The sequence below is a fragment of the Anolis carolinensis genome, chromosome 2 (genome assembly GCF_035594765.1).
Source record: "Anolis carolinensis isolate JA03-04 chromosome 2, rAnoCar3.1.pri, whole genome shotgun sequence".
Lineage (NCBI taxonomy): Eukaryota > Metazoa > Chordata > Lepidosauria > Squamata > Dactyloidae > Anolis > Anolis carolinensis.
The window spans coordinates 302,946,864-302,972,002 of record NC_085842.1 but is presented as its reverse complement, the minus strand read 5'-3'; the positions used below and the strand labels follow the sequence as shown (position 1 = coordinate 302,972,002).

Here is a 25,139-nt window from a genome sequence, read left to right as displayed (position 1 = left end):
TTCTCTGACATACTTGGGGGGCTTTCTGGGTGGAAAAAGCAAATTATATAGTAGAACAAGGTTGCTGCTAGTCATTGGACAGAAATAATAAGCTTCATTTAATTCTGTTTTGTCTCTCTGTGTGTAGGGGCGAATCCCAGGTGTGGGGAGTTCCACATGTCACAGGAAATGGCTAGGAGTCACATATTTTCTTTCCAAGGTAGACATTGATGCTTGGCACACCTCATTTACAAGAGCAAGGTACAAGTATGACCAGCACTGCCATTTAATTTACCTACATTTGATAAAATATGTCATCTCTAGGCATATTAAGGTATATTATAATATTATATGATCATATTGTACTGCCACATACAATGAAGATGAATGTGATTCTTATCATTTTGAGAATGCATTCCTGTGCATATGAGTACACATCTACTAATACACATATAGTGGTTTTCAGTGCATGGCATGTGAATTGTCTTTAAGAGGGTCAAACAAAAGGGGTGGAAGCAATCTTCTTGGTAAACAAACATATAAGGAGATCCAAGTTGTTGGAATTTGAGACATAATAAACCCTAACCCTAACCCATCTCTTTCGCCAGGTCTACCCAGTCATTTTAACAATGACTTTTAAATCATATTCTATGTTTATTGTGTTTTAAATTTTGACTCAGGCATTTTAATATATGTATTTTCAAGAAGGCCTACAACATGGGGCCCTTCCACACAGCTATATAACCCAGAATATCAAGCAGAAAATCCCTTGAACTGCTTTGAACTGAGTTATCGGAGTCCACACTACCATATATTCAGGTTCAAAGCAGAAAATGTGGGATTTTATTCAGCTATGTGGAAAGGGCTTAAGACATGTGCCATAGGAATAGGTTGAATTTTAAGGTTTACGACTGTTTATTGAGGGGCTAATATGTGGGAGGTGGAAGCTGGTTTTTATTGTATATGTGTTTTTAGTATGTTTTAACTTTTGTATTTTATGTTTTATTGTTGATATTGTGTTTTTTATATGCTGTAAACCACTTTGGGTCTGGCTGGAGAGAAAGGCGAAGTATAAGTATCTTAAACAAATAAATACATGTTTTAATATAGGCTTTCGTATTTTAATATGTGATTTTACAGATGTGTTTTACTATGTGGTGCCCTGCCTTCAGCTGAAAGGAGAGACAGATAATTAATAATAATAATGGTTTTGCGTGGCAGTTTCTGCAAGTAGGGTTCCTGTATTCCTAGCACACTCTACAAATAGATCCTGCCCTTGCAGCTTTTAGGAATATCATATGTGGCCCTATCCTAATTTACGGCTCCCAAGAAAGAACTTTTTTCTAATTCCTCCCAAAATATACAAATGCAGCCAATATATGAACAAAAGTGTCACCCCCCACTGCCACTGCCATTTTTCCCCTCATGAAGACATTGCCCAAGCAGGGACACAATGGGAACAGATTTCCAGACATCTAGGCTACAACTCCTAAAGTGAAGTGGTAGGGAATACCCAGAAACCTGAAAGACAAGACTGTTAATTGAGGGGCCGAGTTGTGCCTTCCCCTCTGTCACAAAATAGTTAGAGGCAGAGACCAGGGAAGCATGCGGATTTCAATATCTGCACTGCCAAAAGCCAATGTCCCATCAGGAAAGTGCTGCTCTCTGTCTACTTAGAAAGCAGATATTTTGATCAGTAAATAATAATAATAATAATCCCAGGGATGCAAGAATGGCTGTTCGTATTTATTCATTGGTGATCCCGCACATGCTCTGAGTGACATCACAGTCTCCTCCTTCACAGCTGTGACAACATAGCCCAGCACGAGGACCCATCTTAACTGAAACCCCAAGCACTGCACAAGCAAAGGATGGATTCATCTCATTGCAAACTCCAAACATTCTGCTTCCTGAAATGAAACTTAATGTCATTCACTTTGTCATCCTACTTTTTAAAGCTGTTTTTAAAATGTCCTAGCTTCTCTCATCACAGCTTACTTTCCCCCTTTGTCTGAAGTATATTTCAATTGCTAAACTTGCTTTATTTTGTACTCAACAAATAATAATTATAATAATGATCATCATCATCATCTTTTATCTGCCTCTCCCTCATGGCATGAGTTGGGGTACAACATAGTTAAAATGCATCCATAAAACATATTAACTCAATGGGTTGCTGTGAGTTTTCCAGGCTGTATGACCTTGTTCCAGAAACATTCTCTCCTGACGTTTTGCCCACATCTATGGCAGGCATCCTCAGAGGTTGTGAGATTTGTTGGAAACTAGACAAGTGGAGTTTATATATCTGTAGAAGGTCCAGGGTGGGAGAAAGAACTCTTGTCTGAAGCAAGTGTGAATGTTCCAATTGACCACTTTGATTAGCACTGAATGGCCTTGCAGCTTCAATGCCTGGCTGCTTCCTGCCTGGGGTAATCATTTGTTGGGATCTGTTAGCTGGCCCTGATTGTTTCCTGTCTGGAATTCCCCTGTTTTTGAGTGTTGTTCTTTATTTACTGTCCTGATTTTAGAGTTTTTTTATATACTGGTAGCCAGATTTTTTTTTCATTTTCATGGTTTCCTCCTTTCTGTAGAAATTGTTGACCTGCTTCTTGTGAATTTCAGTGGCTTCTCTGTGGTGGTGATGGTTAGAGTGGTCCAGCATTTCTGTATTCTCAAATAATATGCTGTGTCCAGGTTGGTTCATCAACTCGGTAAGGTATGGAATCTGGCTTTTCCCAGCAAACTCTGGCCCCATCTACATTGCCATATAATCCAGTTTCTGAATTCAGATTATTTGCTTTGAACTGGATTATATGGCAGTATGGATTCATATAATCCAGCTCAAAGCAGATACTCTGTATTCAGAAACTGGATTATATGAGTGTAGATCCAACCTCAGGTAAAAGCAAACTGCTGCAGCCAATCAAAGAATGCATCTATGTACACTGTCCAATTACTGCAGTTTGATACCACTTTAACCAGCATGGCTCATGGGACTTGTTTCCTAAGGTGTTTAGCCTTCTTTGCCAAGGAGTACTAGCGCCTCATCAACCTACAACTCCCAGGATTCCATAGTGATGAGCCATGAGGGTTAAAGTGCTGTCAAACTGCGTTAATATTACAATGTAGAGCCACTCCTCATTTGTGTATTCTTCCTCATTAGTAACCTATGCCACCGCAGGCCTTTGGAGATACAGTCATTAATTAACCAGCCCCAGAGGGTTTTTAATAATCTATCCTGTATTTATTACAATTTTACTATTTATGTGTTTTAAATGCAATTTTTATCCTGCATTTTAATTGATATATTGTATTACTGTTTTATCTTTTTATAGTGTGATTTGTATTATGTTGCCTATATTTTGTAGTATGTTGTTTGGGCCTCTGCCCCATGTAAGCCGCCCCGAGTCCCCACGGGGAGATGGTGGCGGGGTATAAATAAAGTTTTATTATTATTATTATTACTCTGATGCTGCTTGGCTACACCTATCCTGGTTTTCATTTGCAAAGGCTGTAAAACCCAACGGACTAAATACCCTGAAGGGCCCAGATTCTGTCTGATCTTGGTAGCTAAGCAGGGTCATCTCTGGATGGGGGACCACCAACAAAATCTAGCTGCTGCCGGCTAATTTTCAGAGACGGGCAATGGCAAGCCATTTCTAAGTATTCCTTGCCTCCTATGAAATCCATGAGGTTGCCATAATTGACAGGTGACTTGAAAGCATAGTACAAATTGTGCCTGCACAGCACACCTCGGGCCAGTACTCCGAAATCCCTACTGCACAAAGCATACACCAAATACTTGCCAATAGATTAGAATGTAGGCTTGCTTAATATTTACCCTCTTAAAGCTGCTATATTGAACCAGTCGCTAGAGGGCAGTCGAGACCAACCACTCACTCCCTTTGCTTTTAAGCAGAAAGTAGATGTCTCTGCCCTGTGCATCTTAAGTCTCACCATATTACCCACAGATACTTTTCAAATTCAACCAAATTACTTCCCGGGCTCTTTTGCGCATGTGCATACCACAGCAGCAGGGAGAGAAAGGCAGGTGTGTACGGCCAGTTGAGCTCAAAATGCAAAAAACCCCAAGATCTTGGAGAAGTTGGGTATTCATGTTGTCTGGGAGATTCTTAAAAAACTTCATGCTCTCCCTCAGGAAAACCCATTTGTATGCATGGTTTATATAACATTCAAAATATGGATCTGGCTAATGATACAACAACATGAGCACCTCACTGAATTGTGGTGTTGGTGTGCGACTACACTGTAGAATTAATGCAGTTCGATGCCACTTTAGTTGCCATGGCTGAATGGTATGGAATCATGAGAGCTATAGATTGGCGAGGCCCCAGCACTACTTGTAAAACTACAACACCCATAGTTACTTAGCATTGGGCGGTGGCTTTTAAAAGTGGTGTCAAATTGCATTAATTCTATAGTGTAGATGCACCTGAAGCAGACATTCAGGTGTTTTTCTGGGCCTCCAAAAAATGCAACATAAACTAATAGGGAGAGGAGACTTTGAAGAGTCTCAGGACTTCTAAATCCCAGGACTTGAGAAAGTTTGTTTTTGCAGGGCTACAATTCCCAGAATCACCTAGCCAGCAGGATCTGGTCTTACTTTCACTTATAAGAGGAGCTAAGACAAACACCCAAATGAATAATGTATTTCTGTTTAGAGAATCCCCCTGGTTTCAAAGTGTGCTTATGTGCCTTCAAGTCGCATGTTGACTTATGGCAACAACCTATGAATTTAACAAGGTTTTTCCTAGGCAAGGAATGCTGGGAGGTGCTTTTGCCAAGCCCTTCCTCTGAAATGTTCCTCACAGAAGGTAGGATCAGGCCCCATCTCCACTGCCATATAATCCAGTTTCTGAATCCAGATTATCTGATGTGAACTGGATTATATGGCAGTGTTGACAGATTCCCACCGAAGTACTAACTGGGGCTGACCCTGTGTAGCTTACCTTGCTTTCTCCACAAAAAATGCCTCCAACACTGTACAACGAAGGCAGTTTGACATCACTTTAACTGCTCAATGCGATGGGAGTTAGTTTAGGAAGACATCAGTCCTCTTTGGCAGAGAAGGCTTTGCAAAACCATTCCCCATGATTCGACAGCATTGAACCTAATGGCCAGAATGGGTGACAAAAGGTGTGTCTACAGCAGGCATGGGCAAACTCTGGCCCTCCAGGTGTTTTGGACTTCAACTCCCACAATTCCTAACAGTTTTTATAACACTTTAACTGTCATGGCTCTATGCGCTGGAATCCAGGGAGCTTCAAAAGGTATTTCGCCTTATTTGCCAAGGTGTGCAAGAGCCCTCACTGAACTACAGCTCCCTGCATTGCATAATATTGAGCCAAGATAGTTCCAGTAGGATCCAAGTACCTTTATGTGGAGATGCACCCTCCATCAGGCTTTATAGTGATGCTGTTTGATGGGGTGGACTCTCCGGGTGCATTTACACTGCAGAATTAGTGCAAGTTCAACACCATTTTAACTGTCATGGGTTCATGGGGATCTGACAAGGTCTTTCACCTTCTTTGCCTCCACGAAACCACAACTCTCTGGAGCCCGTACCACTGAGCCTGGACAAGTGTAGTCTCCAAGGAAGGCCTTTTCTTCTCAAGAAGGAAGGAAGGGACTTTTCCCTCCTGAGTTTTCCAAGACTGAGAAGACGACTAAGGGTGGGGGCAGTTATACTGCATCAAGGCAGTTTGACACTTCTTTCACTGCCATGGCAAAACATTCTCCAACCAAAGGAGTGGTAGGTTGAAGGCTATGGAATCCCAGGATCCCATGGCAGTTCAAAGTAAAAAAAAAATTGAGTTGCTGTGTGTTTTCTGGGCTGTATGGCCAGTAATGTTCCATAAGTATTTTTTCCCGACATTTCAACTGCATCTATGGCAGGCATCCAAAGAGGTTGTGAAGTCTGTTGGAAACTGTGTAAGTGGGGTTTACATATCTGTGGGATATTCAGAGTGGGAGAAAGAACTTTTGCCTGTTTGAGGCAGGTGTGGATGTTTAAACTGGCCACATACTTCATAACCTTTGAGGATGCCTGCCACAGATGCAGGTGAAACGTCAGGAGAAAATGCTTATGGAACATGTCCATACAGACAAAAAAAACTCACAGCAACTTTTTTTTTACTTTGAACTGCCATGGGATCCTGGAATTCCATAGCCTTCAACCTACCACTCTCCTTTGGTTTGAGAGTGTTTTGCCATGGCAGTGAAAGGGGTGTCAAACTGCCTTGATGCACTATAGATGCCCCCACCCTTAGTCTTTGCAAACTCAAGGAGGGAAGAGTCCCTTCCTTCCTTCTTGAGAGAGAAAGGCCAGCCTTGGAAAGCCTTTGAGAACACAATTTTTTTTCTGTGTCAGGAGCGAGTTGAGAAACTGAAAGAATTGGCCGTCTGCAAGGACGTTGTCCAGAGGACGCCCGGATGTTTGATGTTTTTACCATCCTTGTAGGAGGCTTCTCTCACGTCCTGCATGGGGAGCTGGAGCTGACAGTGGAAGCTCACCCAGTCTCCCTGGACTTGACCCCCTGACCTGTCGGTCAGCAGTTCTGCCGGCACATGGGTTTAACCCACGCATGGGCAAACTTGGGCCCTCCAGGTGTTTTGGACTTCAACTCCCACCATTCCTAACAACCGGTCAAACTTGGGCCCTCCAGGTGTTTTGGACTTCAACTCCCACCATTCCTAACAACCGGTCAAACTTGGGCCCTCCAGCTGTTTTGGACTTCAACTCCCACCATTCCTAACAACCGGTCAAACTTGGGCCCTCCAGGTGTTTTGGACTTCAACTCCCACCATTCCTAACAACCGGTCAAACTTGGGCCCTCCAGCTGTTTTGGACTTCAACTCCCACCATTCCTAACAACCGGTCAAACTTGGGCCCTCCAGGTGTTTTGGACTTCAACTCTCACCATTCCTAACAGCCTACCGGCTGTTAGGAATGGTGAGAGTTGAAGTCCAAAACACCTGGAGGGCTGAAGTTTGCCCATGCCTGGGTTAACCCACTGCGCCACTGGGGTCTCCTAGTTCAAAGGAATGCCAAACTCCACCAACTCTCCTGCGGGGATGGAAGGGGTGTCTGTGGGCTCCCACACCCAGGATGAAAGGGGTCCGCAAACCCCGGCTCCAGAAGCAAGTCACGACCCAGCTCAGGACGGGGGTCCCGCCAAGGAGCCCCTGCGCGCCTTACCTTGGCTCTGGCCTCTCCAGACCCCGGGGCGACATGAACGCCCGCCTCCCGGCCTCCGAGCTGCGCGGACCGGGACTCGATGGGCCTCTCCTGCTCCTCCTCCTCCTCGCTGGGTGGGCGAGACAACAGCCGAAGGGGTCGGAGATGCAGGTGCCTCTCCTCCTCCTCCTCCTGCTCTTGTGGAACCGTCGAGCTCAAGAGAGAAGCAGCAGCGGCGGGAGGCGTCTCAGGCGGCCTGTCCTCGGGGGTCTGCGCCGCCCTCCCGGGAGGGGATGTGCCTGTGGGGGCGCCCCTGGCGAGGGAGGGGGCGGGCGCCCATCAACCGAGACGGAGGGGGGTCCGATGGAGGCATCGGAGGGGCTCCCGCGGCGCCAGGAGGGCGGGGGTCCGAGGGAAGCGTCCAAGGCACAGAGAGATAGATCCACGGGGCGAGAGCAGGCTCCCCAAGAGGCAAATCCACCCGACTGTCCAGGTTCCGCCGCCGCCGCCGAGAGAGAGAGACTTCGCTTGGGGTTTAATCTCCCCTCAGCACCCCCTCCCCACTCCCCTCTTTCCGCAGGTCACTCTTTCAAATTCTAAAAGAAAAGAGGGAGACGGAGAAGGAAACCGTGGATCTTCCCAGGGGGCGATAGTGGGCGGCTGGCGCACCGTCCCCCCGAAAACCCGACGCAGGCGTCCACACACACAGCACTCCGGCTCCTGGCGGGGTCTCTTTGCCGGAGAAGCGGGGTTGGAGGTGCCTTTATAGGGTCCGCCTCGGTGACGCGCCTCCGCTCCCGGACGCTGATTCGCCCGAGGAGACAAACACGCGCGCGCGCGCGCGCTCTCATACACGCGCGGGGGGGTCTCTCTCTGTGCTGTATGGCCATGTTCCAGAAGCATTCTCTCCTGACGTTTCACCCACATCTGTGGCAGGCATCTTCAGAGGTTGTGAGGTCTGTTGGAAACTAGGCAAGTGGGGTTTATATATCTGTGGAATAATGTCCAAGTTGGGAGAAAGAACTCTTGACTGTTTGAAGCAAGTGTGAAAGTTTCAATTGGCCACCTTGGTTAGCATTGAATGGCCTTTCAGTTTCAAAGCCTGGCTGCTTCCTGCCTGGGGGAATCCTTTGTTGGGAACTGTTAGCTGGCCCTGATTGTTTCTTGTCTTGAATTCCTGGTTTGTTTTTTTAAGTGTCGCTCTTTATTTACTGCCCTGATTTTAGAGGTTTTTAAAAATACTTGAAGCGAGATTTGATTCATTTTCATCGTTTCCTCCTTTTTGTTGAAATTGTCCACATGCTTGTGGATTTCAATGGCTTCTCTGTGTGGTCTGAGAAGTACCCAGAGAAGTCATCCATAGCAGAGCCCTTGATGAACCAACCTGGACACACACAGCCTATTATCTGAGAACACAGAAATGCTGGACCACTCTCACAACCACCATGTCAGACCACAAAGAGAAGCCACTGAAATCCACAAGCATGTGGACAATTTCAACAGAAAGGAGGAAAACATGAAAATGAACTAAATTAACCAGTATTTTAAAAACTCTAAAATCAGGACAGTAAATAAAGAACAATATTCAGAAAACAGGATAATTCCAGAGAGGAAAAAATCAGGGCCAGCTAACACCTCCCAACAAAGGATCCCCCCATGCAGAAAGCAGCCAGGCTTTGAATCTGCAAGGCCATACAATGCTAATCAAGCTGGCCAATTTTTTTTCGTGTCAGGAGCGACTTGAAAAACTGCAAGTCGCTTGTGGAGTGAGAGAATTGGCCGTCTGCAAGGACGTTACCCAGGGGACGCCCGGATGTTTTGATGTTTTTACCATCCTTGTGGGAGGCTTCTCTCATGTCCCCGCATGGAGCTGGAGCTGAGAGAGGGAGCTCATCCACACTCTCCCCGGGTTGGATTCGAACCTGGCAGCCTTCAAGTCAGCAAACCCAACCTTCAGGTCACAAGGCTTTAACCCCTTGCGCCATCGGGGGCTCCTACGCTGGCCAATTGAAACATTCACACTTGCCTCCAACAGACAAAGAGTTCTTTCTCCCACCCTGGACCTTCTACAGATATATAAACCCCACTTGCCTAGTTTCCAACAGACCTCACAACCTCTGAGGATGCTTGCCATAGATGTGGACGAAACGTCAGGAGAGAATGCTTCTGGAACGTGGCCATACAGCCCGGAAAACTCACAGCAACCTCGCTTTCTGAGTCCCTCCCTCTTTCTCCCGCCCTCTCTCTTTCCCTTTCTCCCTCTCTGCCCCTCCCTCCCTCCCTCCCACAAGACCCGAGGATCCCGCGCATATCTCTCTCCTGAAGTCAGTGGCTCGACACGTCCCCCGGATTCCGGGGCAAAGCAACGGAGAAGGCTTCTGAAGTTGGCCCGGCATCTTCGGCTTGCATTTTCTTGCCGCTGTAACCCAACACCGCGCTTTGGTGGAAGCCGCCTCCCTGGGCATGGCTGAAGCGCGCTCGCCCCCGTCCCGCCTTCCAGCCTCGCTCGCCTCCAAAGGTCCCTCCCGGCCGAAAGGATCAGGGCTTCTCCCAACACCCTCCGTCTCCAAACGAAGCCTCTTCGAAAGCGCCCCAGTTTATTGGTCGGGGAAACTAGACCGGAGGGAAGCCGCAGGCACCTGGGGACAAGGTGGGAATTTGGGTGGAAAGCCACGCCTCTTGGGCACGAAGCCCCGCCCCTTCTCCCCTGGGGGGATGGGATTCCTAGCTAGGTGTCCCATGGGCTGTACAGGCCAATTACAAAGACTCGTAGTTACAAGTGAGGCAAAAGGACGGGAGAGAAATCCATCCCTGGGAAGGGAAATTCACTCCAGGAATGACAATGGAGGCCCAGATCACTGCCATAAGCAAGCAGGCCTTTTTTTAATCTTCGCCAGGCAAGGAAATTGGCATCCTACCTTTCGACAGAGGCATTGGCAATGGTAATCCATGCAACAATCACCACTAGGTTGGATTATTGTAACGCCTTATATGCCGGCCTTCTGAAGACAAAAACCCAGAAGATACGAATGGTCCAAAATGTGGCGGCCAGGCTGCTAGCGGGATCATCTATAAGATCCCATATTACACCGATTCTGAAACAACTGCATTGGCTACCAATAGAACATCGGATCTCTTACAAGATACTGATCCTGTCATTTAAAGCTCGAAATGGCTAAGGACCTCTTAGGGACCGCCTCATTCCTTTTTTCCATCAGTGGTCACCTCGATCCTCCCAGAAAAATTTCCTATACATACTGGGCCCTAGGGAGGTACACCTGGAAGCTACAAGGCATAGAGTCTTTTCGACCTATGCTCCAATTCTGTGGAACTCATTGCCTCCATATGTTAGAGCAATGTCGGAGTTGCGACCTTTTGCAAAAGCACTCAAGACTTGGCTGTTTGGTTGTGCATTTAAGTAAATCAGATCTAATTTGCCAAATAGTCACTGTTGAAAGTTTTTATATTAAATGTTTTTATATTGTGGAATTGTAAGTCGCTCTGAGCACTCTGGTGGAGAGCGACTAATTAAGAAATAAAGTGAAGTGAAGTGAAGGAAGAGGTATCTTGGGGAAAAAGTGTCTCCACTCAAACCTTATCACCAAATTTTGTTTCCACAACAAGTCAAATTTGTCAAAATCCAATTCTTACAGGGATGGAAAGCAAAAGAAACACCACAGGGGTGTTAACCTTTTCTTATGCTATCCAAAGCTTGCGTATACGGTAGAGCAGTGGTTCCCAAACTTATTTGGCCTACCACCCCCTTTCCAGAAAAAATATTCCTCAGTGCCCCCTGGAAATTAATTTTTAATTTTTTTTAATAGCAATTAAACAGAAAGACATATGTATTAATGTTTCTACCTTTTTCGTAAAATATAGTAAAGAACGGTGTAAATTAGAAACATTGAAGTTTGAAATTATGAAACTATTTTTTGAACTCAGAATAGAAAGGTAATACAAAAAATGCACCTGTGGCCATCACCGCCTCCCTGGATCGCTGCAGTGCCCACCAGGGGGCAGTAGTGCCCACTTTGGGAATCACTGTGGCAGAGTCTCGCTTCTCCAGCTTCTCCAACATAAACTGGCCGGCAGAACTTTGGATAAGCAAAAATGAAGCACCAAAACATTTTTCACAACAAGTCTGCCCCTTGTTTGGGAGTGTGGCTGCACTTGTGTTGTTCTTGGGCGTGTTGGCCCGCTGTGCGTTGCTTCCTAGAGAAACAGCTGTGGATCCAGGTGGGAGGCAGACTGCATCAGATAATACAGAATGTTGGATAAGCAAAGGTTGGATAAGCGAGACTCTACTGTATATATATAGACACATAGGCTGGAGATAGACTTAAAATGTACTTGTTCTGAATTACACATAAATTCATCTTAAGAACAAACCTACAGAATCTATTATGTTCGTAACTTGGGGGCTGCCTGTATTTGTCGCATGCTCAGGAGCAGTGGCCTCACCAGGGTTGGGATTGCCCAGTGCAGTCACTCATGCAGGTGCTCACCAATACTTCCTCTTCATCCTGGAAAGAAGTGACGAGTGGAGTGCCATAAGCAGGATTCCATCCTGGGCCCGGTTCTGTTCAACATCTTTATTAATGACTTAGATGAAGGGTTAGAAGGCATGATCATAAAGTTTGCAGACGACACCAAATTGGGAGGGAGAGCTAATACTCCAGAAGACAGGAACAGAATTCAAAATGATCTTAACAGGTTAGAGAGATGATTGGCCAAAACTAACAAAATGAAGTCCAACAGGGACAAATGCAAGATACTCCACTTAAGCAGAAAAAGTGAAATGCAAAGATACAGAATGGGACATGCCAGACTCCACAGGAGTACACATGAAAAAGATCCTGGAGTTCTCATGGACAAGTTAAACATGAGCCAAAAATGCGATGCAGCACCTAAAAAGGCCAATGGGATTTTGTCCTGCATAAATAGGAGTATAGTGTCTAGATCCAGGGAAGTCATGCTACCCCTCTATTCCACCTTGGTCAGACTACACTTGGAATACTGTGAATTGAAGGGAGATGTTGACAAGCTGGAAGGAGTCCAGAGGAGGGCAACTAAAATGATCAAGGGTCTGGAAAACAAGCCCTATGAGGAGCAGCTTAAAGAGCTGGGCATGTTTAGCCTGAAGAAGAGAAGGCTAAGAGGAGACATGATGAGGACCATGTTTCAAGCTCTGAGGGGAAATCATTGGGAGGAGGGAGCAAGATTTTTTTCTTGCTGCCCTGTAGACTAGGAAATGGAACAATGGCTTCAAACTACAGGAAAGGAGAGTCCACTTGTACATTAGGAAGAACTTCCTAACTGTGAGAGCTGTTCAGCAGTGGAACTCTCTGCCCTGGAGTGTGGTAGAGGCGCCTTCTTTGGAGGCTTTTAAGCAGAGGATGGCTGACCATATGTTGGGGGTGCTTTGAATGCAATTTCCTGCTTTTTGGCAGGGAATTGGACTGGATGGCCCATGAGGTCTCTTTCAACTCTATAGTTCTATGATTCTATGCTGCTATCCCTCATGGACCACTACTACTGGGCCACTGCTGCTACTACTACTTCCTTTTCCCCATCTGCTTCCTCTTCTGCTTCCCCTTCTTCCTCCTCCTCTTCTCACCATCATCATCACCATCTTCCAATAATGGGACACAAGGCGGCTAAAACATGTTGAAACATTAGAAGGTTCAAAAAGTAAACAAGGACAGTAAGTGCAAAGGTAGGTTTACAGTCTGACATAAAGAAAACAAAAATAACAACCAAAGATGATCTGAATAACTTTAAGTAGATGATGAAGACATTGAAATAGTTCAAGATTTCCCATACCTTGGCTTCGTCATCAATCAGAATAAGGACGGTGAGTCAAGAAGTCAGAAGTCAGTCTTTGTTGTTCCTTAGTAATCTTTAATCATTTACGTAAGGTCAAGCAGTTGTGTTCAGGGATGAGCAAGTCATTCAGCAGGGCAAGTGTAGATGTTTACAGACTCAGGGGGCCTATTGTAGCTTCACACTTCAAAGAATGCGCTACTAAAAGAGTGTTTAAAAGCGGCTAACTGAATATAATTGAGAACAGCTGCTACATGCTGTTACTGTTCTAATTGACGTTTGTCTCTGCTAGTCTTTCTCCTTTCTCTTCTGACACAAAGTTTACAGGGATGCAACTGCTACAATCCTTGAATTTGCCTTTGCCCCTTATAGAGGGAGAAATACAGGAGAGTTATTGTAGTTAGAAGCTGTTATGTTGTGTATATTCAAGTAGTTTCCAACCTGTGGTGACCCTAAGACAAAGCTATCACAGGGTTTTCTTAGTAAGATCTGTTCAAAAGAAGTCTGCCATTGCCTTCCTCTGGTGTTGAGTGAAGGTGATTTGCCCAAGATCACACAGTGAGTTTTATGGCTGAGCGGGGATTCAAACCCTGGTCTTGAGTTGCACCCCAACACTCAAAACCCTTTTACACCACACTGGTACTTTGTATTGTTACTGTGGTAGCTACAACATAATATTTCACATCTTATTTGCACACAAAATATATATCCCTCCAAGGGATAATTATGCTCTTCAACTAACCATTCATATAGGATAAGATCCTGTAACATCTGGAAGAACATACAATCCCACCAGATGGAACAATATGTCTCCTGTAGCCCACTCTGGTGGCCATTTGGAAGGCAGGGATGGAAAGAAGATAGTATCAAACTTTGCTATGATCCTGTAGCTCAGTTGTTCTCAACCCGTGGGACTCCAGATATTTTGGTCTACAACTCCCAGAAATCTCAGCCAGTTTACTAGATGTTAGGATTTCTGGGAGTTGAAGGCCAAAACACTTGGGGACCCACAGGTTGAGAACCACTGCTGTAGCTTGATGCACAACATGAACACTATTCTCCACATCCTCCAACTGTCCTGATTTGGCAGGCAAAGTCCTGATAAATCCCATTATGTCACTTTTTCAGCTGCTTTTCAAATATGCCAGTTTCTCTCTTTGCTTTCACTTTTCCCCATCACCTTCCTCTGAGGCTATGAGTGTGTGGCTTTCCCAAGTTCACCCAATGGCTAAGCCAATAGTCAAATCCTGGCCTCCATATTTGTAGTCCAATTGTTGGCTGCTGCTTAGGCAGAGGTCATGCTTAAATCACGATACCTGTGATGACTTATGGGCCATGTAGTCCCGTTCCTAGTACTGTTGTGACAGACGAAGAGGAAAACTTGGGTTTCCCACCGTTTCTGCCAGATTTGGAGCCCTTGCAGCTGCAGGATGTTTGCCCACAAGAAGTCAGACAAACAAGCCTTGAGGAAAAATCTCCCCCATTTTCTCGCCGCCTTTATTATAATCAAGATAGACACGCGCGGGAGGCGACTCGCCGAAGCGCCCGGATAGCTGCCAGACAATTAGATGATTAAGTCTATTTCCCTTGGGAAAGTTTAAGGAGTCCTGCATCTGGACAGTTTAGGTTTCGGTTCTTGTTCCCCAGAGAAAGTCTGCTTTGGCGGGAAAACAAGATCCTATATAGATGCTTGGCCACAAAGGATTCCTTGCGGAGTCAATTCGTCAGCTTCGGAAGTAGATTGTGTGTGGACTACGCTACTCCAGTTTCCAGGACCTTGTCCTCGTTCCAGCCCTGCCTTGTTCCCCGGACCTCGCCACGGATTCGCCACGGACCCTGTTCTTGCTCCTCGCTTCTTGTTGCCTTGAATCAAGCCTTGTTTTTCCAAGAATCTAGTTTGCTTCCTAGCCTTGCATTAAGCTCCATGGACTAAAGGACCTTGTCATCTCCCCTCACTTTGCTTGGCAAAGTGAGTGTTTCGGTTATTGGATTACAACTTTGGACCTTAATATTTCATATTGGACATTGTTTTCTTGGACTAATTTTGACCTTTCCTGAAAGGTCTACTTCTGAACTATTTTCTACACTTGCTTTTATTAACTTTATATATTTCCTCAATAAAGATATTAGATAGATTCTGGCCTCTGTGTATGGTTATTGGTGCTCTGCAGTCTGGGTCCTGACAATACCATCCAGTAGATCTAATCATGGGCTCCAGGGAGAGTGTCTACCCTGATCCTGAAGTATAGAAAACTTCCTTTTTGGTCCACATCTCCCAGCCAGTACAGCACTCACATTATTTTATAAGGAAACTTTTATGTGGTCAGAAGTAAGCACCATTGTGTTCATTTGAGCTTCTGTAATTAGCAGAAGCAAGAACATAGACAGTGGCCTTATAATACAAATATTAATACAAGAATCCTCTCTACTGCACATTTAACAAAAGGAAACTTATCAGAGAGAGCTTTGAACCCTGGAAAACTGACTTTTGGTAAGCAGATTTATTGCTTTCACACATCAACACTAAATGACTGCTGTAAAGACCCGAATACCTGTATCACATTACACAAGCCTTTGAAAATTCAGGGCAAAGGTCATGATTTGCAACTTTCTGGGTCCTATTGCATTCTACCCCATTCCCACAACTGTATAAAATGCCTTATGCCTGGGGCTTTAATATAACTTGATATTGCATCCAAAGAAGTAGGTTTATATCCTACTGAAAGCTCATGTGAAAATAAAAACCAGTTAGTATTAAAGATGTGGCTACATTTCTTGTTTCATCTCCCCCTCCCTCCATTTTTTATAGTTTGCTTGGTTAGTTTTGAATGTCTCTGTTTTGTGATGGAATTTTTTTACAAGATTATAAATATGAGGAAATCAAGGTACAAAATATGGATATATATGAACTACTGATTCTCCTTAGGGCATGAATATGGTGTGTGTGTATCTGTTTGTTATCATGATGTACTTCCCATATACTGATATCTTGCTTTGGAGAGCATATATAATATCATATAATCTTCTTAGCCAGGGGAATTTAGCAATTGTAGTCCAAAAGGCAATTTTTCAAAGTTTTGGGTATTTGTATGTTATATGTTTCTCACTGTTATTCTTTACATTTTAAAGGACATGTTTAAATATCTTAATCACACTTGCATGCACAAAATGGCTCTGTTCATAAAGTCATTAAAGTGTAGGACTGAAATATCAGCCCCACAGCATCCTCCCAGGTGGGACACGAAACTAGGATGAGCCTTGAAACTGGCCATGAAGGCAAACAAACAATAAACAATAGATTTGGCCAAAGGATCAACCAGATCCCAGCACTGCTTTCAGTCCAACCTATTCAAAGGATTGGCTGAGATAGCTAGAGTTTACGTCAAGCATCAGCATTTTATAGGATTTCATAGTTATGCAGACAAAGATATAGACATATGAGCAATATGTAATGCATATGTGGTAATCATTATATGAGGTCTATGTAACCGCATAGAATGTAGACAGAGATTGTTACTTATGAGGATGTCCTCAGGGTCTGGCACTGTAGTCTTAACATCAGATGAGGTGGCCCTGGGCACATAATATCAGTTACAGCATTTCTAGCATAGCACAAATGGCAAAGTTCAGCAAAGCCATACAGGCTGTGGGTGAGGTGGCATCTACTATCAGAATGGAGTTAATTAGGCCAATTACACAGGACCAGATGGATTTGTAATTCTTCTTTTATGCCAACAACACCAGAGGAAAAACTTAAGAAAATGTGAATTTTGAACTTGGGCACTTTATTTGACCAGAGACGACAACAGAGGGACAAAAGAAATGAATGTATAGACTATGAGCAATGTTGCCTCGATCGTACCACTTTCAGCACTCTGAACTAAACTATTGTCTATTTCCAGACAGACCCTGGATGTAGTGGATTTTGAAGGGTCTAGCTTATGAATGAACACAGCCTCTTTGGGTTCCTTACTAAGGGGGAGTGACAGAACCCAGATATTTATTGCATGGTAAGCTCTCTGGTAAGCTTTCATCCGTAAGCAGTTTTTTTCGTGTCAGGAGTGACTTGAAAAACTTCTAGTTGCTTTTGGTGTGAGAGAATTAGCTGTCTGCAAGGACATTGTCTAGGGGACACCCAGATGTTTTACCATCCTGTGGGAGGCTTCTCTCATGTCTCTGCATGGGAAGCTGGAGCTGACAGATGGGAGCTCACCCCACTCCCCAGATTCGAACTGCCAACCTTTTGGTCAGCAGTTCTGCCAGCATAAGGGTTTAACCCATTACCTCACCAAAGGCTTCACATAAGCAAGTTATTTAGTCCTCCATAGGTACCTGGGCATTTGGCAAAACAGTGATTGTAACCCATAGATTCATAATATGTTACTGACACTTTATCAGTGGAGTAGTAAATCCATTTTGGATTTTAGTCTGAATATTAAAGAAGAAGGATTTATTGGAGGGGGGGGGGGACAGGACACACCACCTTGGACAGTTCCTTTATAATGCTGCATATGAAGGCGAATAGCCTAGAGTCAATTCACCTTCATAGAAGCCAGCAGCCACCAAATGATATGCTTTCAAACAATCACCTTGATCCCAGCCAACTTCAGTTATCATTAAAAGACAGAATACCAGTATTTTCTAACCCACAGAATTTCACCAATATTAGCAAGATTTGACTGCTCACAATGCAAACATGGTAGGTTGCCAAGCTTCTAACTGGTCTTTTAGAAGTACTCCCTATATAATTCAGCTTTGTTGCTTTGCTGCCTTTTATGATTGGCTTTCCCAGTTTCTCCATCTTGTGTTTCTTACATAGAAAAATAATTATGTAGATAGATGACTGCCTATCGGTGATAGTACTTTGAGGATCCTCCATAATTGATTTTTCTGCCTGCAATAAAGGGCAGTCTCTCCCATTACAGATAGAAAAATAAACTGGACAGGCAATTCCATTTTACTTCAACACTGGCAACAGGCTCTAAGTGTTTACATAGGTAATGTGACTCGTGTGGTCTATCCTGCAGCAGATGTGATTACGTAGTTAGGATACTCAGGAGAATCCGTTGGGTAGTTGTTGCTACTGACTTCTCTGATGTGTGCTACTTGAAGCATTTGCAACCTTTTGCCGAAATCTAAGAAAGTCAACATGGTGTAGTGGCTTGAATGTTGTATTCTTGCATTCTGGGAGATCATGAATCAAAATCCTAATCAACCATGGAAACCCACTGGGCGATCTTGGAGAAGTCATGTTGTGTCAGCCCCAGAGAAAGACAAGGGCAGATCTCTGAATACATTTGCCAAGACAACCCTAGGAAAGAGTCACCTTATGTTGAAGTCTATATGAAGGCATATAACAAGGGCCTGTCTGCAATCTTTTCCTGTGAAATATGACCACTTGTCACTAAAATTATTTTCTGACTGGCCTTTTTTTTCCCTAGTTACCTATGCCATGTTTCTCAATTTCTCCATTGCTTTCTTTGGATAGCTTTCAAGAAAGGGATACACTACGGGATGAGGGAAGCCTGCACACTTCTGCTTGCTGCATCTTTCAAGTTTCATTGATACATGCCTTCCTGAATATAAGTTGTGGGGGAAAAGTCTGTCACCAGATCTTGAAAAAAGTCTTAGGACTTGTCTACCTTTTTTTTTTCATGTCAGGAGTGACTTGAGAAACTGCAAGTCACTTCTAGTGTGAGAGAATTGGCCATCTGCAAGGATGTTGCCCAGGGGACGTCTGGATGTTTTTGATGTTTTTTACCATCCTCATGGGAGGCTTCTCTCATGTCCCCGCATGGAGCTGGAGCTGATAGAGGGAGTTCATCCGCTCTCTCTCCGGGTTGGATTCGAACTGGCAACCTCCAGTTCAGCAACCCAACTTTCAAGTCATCACTCCAGCAAGCACAAGGGTTTAACTCACTGTGCCACCGGAGGCTCTGCTTGTCTACACTAACAACTCACCTCAAATAGAAGGTTGATTCTTCATGATGCACAGCTACTTCCAGTGATATTTTTAACATTTAAACTGCCTTTGCCCCACTTTGGGAACTCTGTTCAGAAATGTTTGCTGCAATTCTGGAGTATCATGCAGCTTCAGGGCAATCTGGATAGTTGGATGGGGTGCAATCTAGTCTGATTCACTGTTCAGACTGGACACCAGTGCCATCATCTTTTCCTTGCATTCATCAGCCTTCATTGGGGACATCTGAACAAATCTTGCTTAAAAGATCCCATGATAGGTTTGCCTTAGGGTTGCTGTATCTTGGAAATGATATGAAGACAAACACCACCAACAATGTCCAAGGTGCTGAATCTCAACTTCAAATAGGTTCAGCACCTTCCATAAGCTCTTTAATGTTTGGACTAAAACCCAGAGCAAATTCAACACCCTACTGAGAGCCATCAGCTGCAGCAATGAGACTTCAGCTCCTAGTCTACAAGTCATTTGCTCCTTCTGTTTAAGAGACAGTAAACAGCATTTAATAGATCTAAATTCTGAAACAAGGAGGCATCTAACAGTTGCACAAGCAAGTGTCAACCACAGTTATGTAAAAAATGCCATTTGGTTTCTCAGAAAAACTTCACACAAATCCCCAGTATCCTTTCATACAATGAAGAAAAAAAGACTTCTTCTCCCGTTCATGAGATCATATAATTCTGTATCTTTGTTCTGGGATAATTCTGGTATTAATCATGGTTAAAAGACTGTCAGTAGGTTTTGGTCTTGTAAGCTGCCAGTGTCTCCCTTCCATCACTTTTCCTTCTTTTCTCCAGTATGAATTCCCTTCCTCCTTTTAAAATCCTTGAGTTAACAATGAACAGGGGTTAGAATAGGCCTTTTCCAGCCTGGTGACCTCCAGATGTATTGGCCTACAGCTCCCATCATCTTGGCCAACTTGATCACATTGAGTAGTATGAATGTAATTGTTGACTACTTTGTACAAACTGAACTCTCTTATGGGGATATAATATGGAGGCAGCTCTGCCTGAGATTCTGTTTAGTATTGATGGAGGATAAAATATAAAAGTCCTCCAGTTAAGTTGTACAGGAGATCTAGGAGAGAGGGTGACAAATGACTGAACATTTCTGGCACACACCCTTCCCTTACCAATCAGAAGCCATTTGGTTTGGGGAAGGAGTAGTGATGTGTATGGCATCATCTGGATGCTTTTACACAGCCTGGAAAAACCATTGTACAAAGAGGTACCAGATATTTTAAGCTGGCGTAACCTCCAGAAGAAGTCATGTTTGTTGCTGTTGTTATTATTATTATATTATATATGTGTGTGTGTGTGTGTGTGTGTATCCAGAAAGCAAACCTTGATTAGAGACACCAATCAACTATGCCGTTGTGCACACTTGGACTTGGGCATCCATGGATTTTGGTATCCATGGGGAGTTCTGGAACCAAATGCCAGAGGATATTATATCCCACTTTTCCCTGAAGCAGGATTCAAGGTAACTGACAACAGATTTGAGAATAGTTCAAAAATCATAAAATACAAAAGCTATAAAGCAATTAAATTATACAAAAATAAAATCTGTTAAAAACAGAAACCACTTAAAAACAGCACAACAAAAAATAACAGACAGAAATAGTATAATGCCTCTTGGAACTCATTAGAAGAAAGGTGGAACAGGTATGTTGACCAATCAATCAATCAATCAATCAATCCACCGATTGATTAAGTGAGTGAGTGAGTGAGTTGGTAAACATGAACATGAGAAGTAAATATCTGTCTGTCAGAGTTGGGAGCTCTGGAATAACCTGCCTAATACCCAGAACCGAAGATGGTAATTTTTTTTTAAAGTAATGATATGCCATTATATTGAAAAGGAAAAGGAGCCACTACTATAGCTACAAATTGAATAAACATCTTTTAACTTTCCTTCTTCACAGAAGTAACTAATATAATTAATTTTAATTACTTTTTCAGAACTTGGAACTCTACATGCTTTCGGCCTAGGGAACAGAAGAACTTCTCCATGTATCCATCTGGATATTAGTTCAGCGCACACAACAGAGCTGAAGCATGAGACTATCAACACTGCAGCCATGGAGTATTCCTCTGCCAGCATTTGGTGTGCCCATTCCCCTGTAATTATAAAATTAACCAAAAGTAAAATGTCAGTAAAATTATAGGTCTCCGCTGGCATAGGGGATAAAAGCCTTGTGACTTGAAGGTTGGGTTGCTGACCAAAAGGCTGCCAGGTTCGAATCCTACCCGGGGAGAGCATGGATGAGCTCCCTCTATCAGCTTCAGCTCCATGCGGGGACATGAGAGAAGCCTCCCACAAGGATGGTAAAACATCAAAACATCCGGGTGTCCCCAGGGCAACGTCCTTGCAGACAGCCAATTCTCTCACTCCAGAAGCAACACCGGTTGCTCCTGACACAAAAAAACAAAAACAAAAAACTGTTGTACTGCAAAAAGAGAGATGTTGTTGTGTTACATTTCATTGGTTACTTAATTTCATTATATCTTTGTCAATGGAATATAGAATTTATCATTGGTAACTTATCGTTTTTAACTTGCTATTTCTAAATCCTGATCTAGAATCACAATTAATCTGGACATTTCGTGTGCTACTGAGATTTTGTAACTTAATAGTCATGATTCATGTGCAGTCCTGGAATAAAGTTAAATGGCTTTGACTCAAAGAGGTTGAAATAAAATTTAAGGGTTTTTGAAGGGAACTATGGCTGGCTGCATACAGATAAGTTAAACAGAAGATAAAGCCATAGATGAAATAATCTGTTATTCATGGCCCTCTTTTCACATTGTTCTCATCTAGAGAAAATGATCAAAAACTTGCAGTTTGGCAGATAAAGCAAAACCAAAGAAAAATATCTGCTGTTTATATCTGAGGCATCACATTGTAGGATGCAGGGCAACATCTTCCAAGTAACTCAGGAATAGAGATCGCTGTCCTTGTGCATAATTTGGAACTTTTCCTCTACCCATTTTAATGTTGAATACATAGAAATACCCTAGAATTGGCTGCCATGGTGCTGATCTTGGGGCCTTTTCTTATTACTTGGTCAATGCAGATTCCCCTCAGTCCTCCCCTGTGTGTGTTGTGTTGAATGCATAAATGAGAGGCACTCAATAAATGCTAGTTTTCAGTCTCAAAATGCTGTATTGAACTCATGAAATTTCTTATTTTCCACTTAACATAATTTTTATTTTATTTTCCTGCACAGATATTCTTCAATGACTATATATCACCCCCAGTTTTACCATTAAAATAACCCTCCTCTCCTCTGCTGAATTAATTAAGTGAAAACTGAACTTTGAACTCAGTCTGCAGCTATTGAAGTGAGCTGAGGACAAAGAAGGAAAGTGAGATGAGGAGCAAGAAAGCAGGACATTTGAGAAGCAGCTGAAAAAGTGGGACTAAAGAGAGTTTATCAAGACTACCCCTGCTAAATCAGGGTGTAGAGTATGGTGTTAGTATTGCATAACCTATTAGAAAATAACTACACCCAGTCTCTGGGCACATATCTTTTTGACAAATGTGAAACTCCATAAATATGTGGAGACCACCTTTTGAAAACTACTAGTCAAGAAAAGCATGACCTTGTTAGAAGTCAACCCTTTGAACAAGTGATATTCATAAGCATTAATGTAATGGCACACAAGTAACTCAGCTACTAAACTGAAGAACCATGTCTTTAAACTGCCAAGGATAAAGACATGCCACTCCAAAAATATATCTGGTTTCTTTACAGTTGAAGTTGCCCAAAAGATATACACTCCTTTGAAACCTCTAAGTTTAAAATATGCACTCAGAGATAAAAAACCAAAGTCTTCTTTGAAAAATAACATATCTTGTTGTCGAAGGCTTTCATGGCCGGGATCACAGGGTTGTTGTATGTTTTCCGGGCTGTATGGCCATGTTCTAGAAGTATTCTCTCCTGACGTTTCGCCCACATCTATGGCAGGCATCCTCAGAGGTTGTGAGGTGTTTTTGAAATATTCTCTCCTGACGTTTCGCCCACATCTATGGCAGGCATCCTCAGAGGTTGTGAGGTATACCTCACAATCTCTGAGGATGCCTGCCATAGATGTGGGCAAAACGTCAGGAGAGAATACTTCTAGAACATGGCCATACAGCCCGGAAAACATACAACAGCCATATAACATATCTTGTTTACTAATAAACATCTTGTATTAATTTACCATACAGGCACATTTCTTATTGAAGTTCAGTTATATATAGGATATAGCTTCTCTGTGTTGAGAACACAGGTATCATTCTTTATCAATAGTCCATAGTCTTTGAGTATAGTTGTACTCACTGATGTCCACAAACAAGTATGCATTCATCAAAGTCTCTAAATAGCAACTATACTCCACTGAGATCTGGACACATACATCTGCTTTCATTGAAGTTCAAATACACACTGAATACAAAATGGAGTCTTGAGTCTGAACATGCTAAGTTCAATCACATGTCTATAACCCCTCCCATGCTAAAGAGGTCAGTCAAACTGGCAAATCAACATACATATAGAATACCGGTTAGCAAATATATACATTAACACATAAATAGTGAGAGACTTGGGAGGTTGCTGTTTCCAACAGTTAATATTGTATATTTAGCTACTGAAACATAGCAAAATGATGTTTCTTCCCCTTGCCTAAATAGCCAACATCGTGGGTTACGGAAGACAAGAGATGGAATGAGTGTTGTTTCATCTGGTGGAGCTTTATGCTCTGGCAGATGATGCAGAATCTCAGCATATATGAAGGGATGGTTGGAGAGCATGAATTATCTGTGTAAACCAGATATGAATGTTAACTTCTTAGCTATCACTATGTATATCAGTGGGGGAGAGCCAGCATGGTGTAATGGTTTTGAGCACTGGACAACAACTCAAGACCAAATCCCAGCTTGGTCATGAAACCTACTGGGCAAGCCATACTCTCTCAGTACCAGAGGAAGGCCATGGCAAATCCTCTCTGAAGAAATCTTAATGAGAAAAACCTGCAAACAGCCTTAAGGTTGCCCATAGGTTGGAAACGACTTGAAGATAACAATAACAACATTGCAATGGAAACTTGACCACACACAATTTGGAAGAAACTATTCCCTGATGGCTCATTCTGTGCTTCAAGCTTCTACCTCATGCTTTGCTGTGGTTGCTGAGATGATGAACATGTTTTATGCCATAACACTATGTTTTAACGTAATCTAAGTGTCTGTATAGCTACTTCTGAGAAGTTACTCCAAAATACATAACCATAATGCTAACTAATTACTACTTTCAGCCAGTTCTTGTAAGCAATTACTTAAATAAAAAACACACACAACTTCCAGCTTCTGAATTTATCCCAGTTCTTAGGTTATCTGTATGGTAGGAAAAAAAGTTAATAAAAACATTTTTCTGCTATCACATTTGTAGAACCCAGAGTCATACAGGGAAGCTGTGTGGTAGGAGATTCAGGTTGAACAAAATGACATATTTCTCCATACATGGCACAGTTATACAGATAAACTCTTAGACAAATTACTGCTACTTATACATTTTATTGTCTTGTATTTTTATTTATTTTATATTTCTTCTCTTTTTAAACCCTGGAACACAAGGCAGCTTCCAAAACTGAAAACATACAGATCACATCACATTACTAAAAATATAAATGTTAAAAGGTAATTAAACTATCAGTAGATTTACATTGGAGAACTTCACTACCCAACTCCTCCAGCCGGCAAGGTCCAGAAGACCAGGACAGGAACTTTTCTGAGGTCTAGGAAGTCACTACCACAAAATATAGTTATGGCTCCTACTGTGGTGAGCTTTAACAAGCAATCAAACAAATTTATGGAAAAGACGTCACCAGTGGTTACTAATCATGATGGCTCCATACTACTTGCAGGATTTGAAGCAAGACCAGTTGCTAAGAAATACAATTGGAAGAAGCCTCATGGGCATTCTGAAGGTATGTGGTGGGAACAAAATGCTGGACGTGGCCTTTGGTCTTATCCAGCAGAGCTCTTCTGTGCTTATTTCTCAAATTACACCTAGCTCTTGCTAATAGTTGTTGGTTTCAAACAAAGATTTAAGCGCATATCCTGTTACTCTTTGTTGAACACTCTGTATCCACGGAATATCATAGAATTCTTATTGTT

The 25,139-nt window shown here is 43.0% G+C and overlaps 2 protein-coding genes across 6 annotated transcripts in view; one reads left to right on the top strand and one right to left on the bottom strand.

The window, feature by feature from the left end:
- Window positions 1-7,329, bottom strand: part of gdnf (glial cell derived neurotrophic factor) — a 42,542-nt gene extending 35,213 nt beyond the window's left edge. Inside the window, exon 1 of the mRNA XM_008116102.3 lies at window positions 7,199-7,329. The gene's annotated coding sequence lies outside the window, so the exon portion shown is untranslated. The remainder of the gene's footprint in view (window positions 1-7,198) is intronic.
- Window positions 1-22,137, top strand: part of wdr70 (WD repeat domain 70) — a 218,253-nt gene extending 196,116 nt beyond the window's left edge. For 2 of the 5 annotated variants that reach the window (XR_010003613.1, XM_008116099.3), the window contains one exon: window positions 128-3,440. Coding sequence is in view for 2 of the 5 variants with exons in the window: in XM_008116099.3 (XP_008114306.1) it covers window positions 128-176 (49 nt within the window). In the remaining 3 variants the exon portion in view is untranslated. Of the gene's footprint in view, window positions 1-127; window positions 3,441-16,902; window positions 17,011-20,938 lie in introns of those variants that run through there. The other 3 variants (XR_010003615.1, XR_010003614.1, XM_008116097.3) reach the window with 3 other exon arrangements.
- The last annotated feature ends 3,002 nt before the right edge of the window (window positions 22,138-25,139 follow it).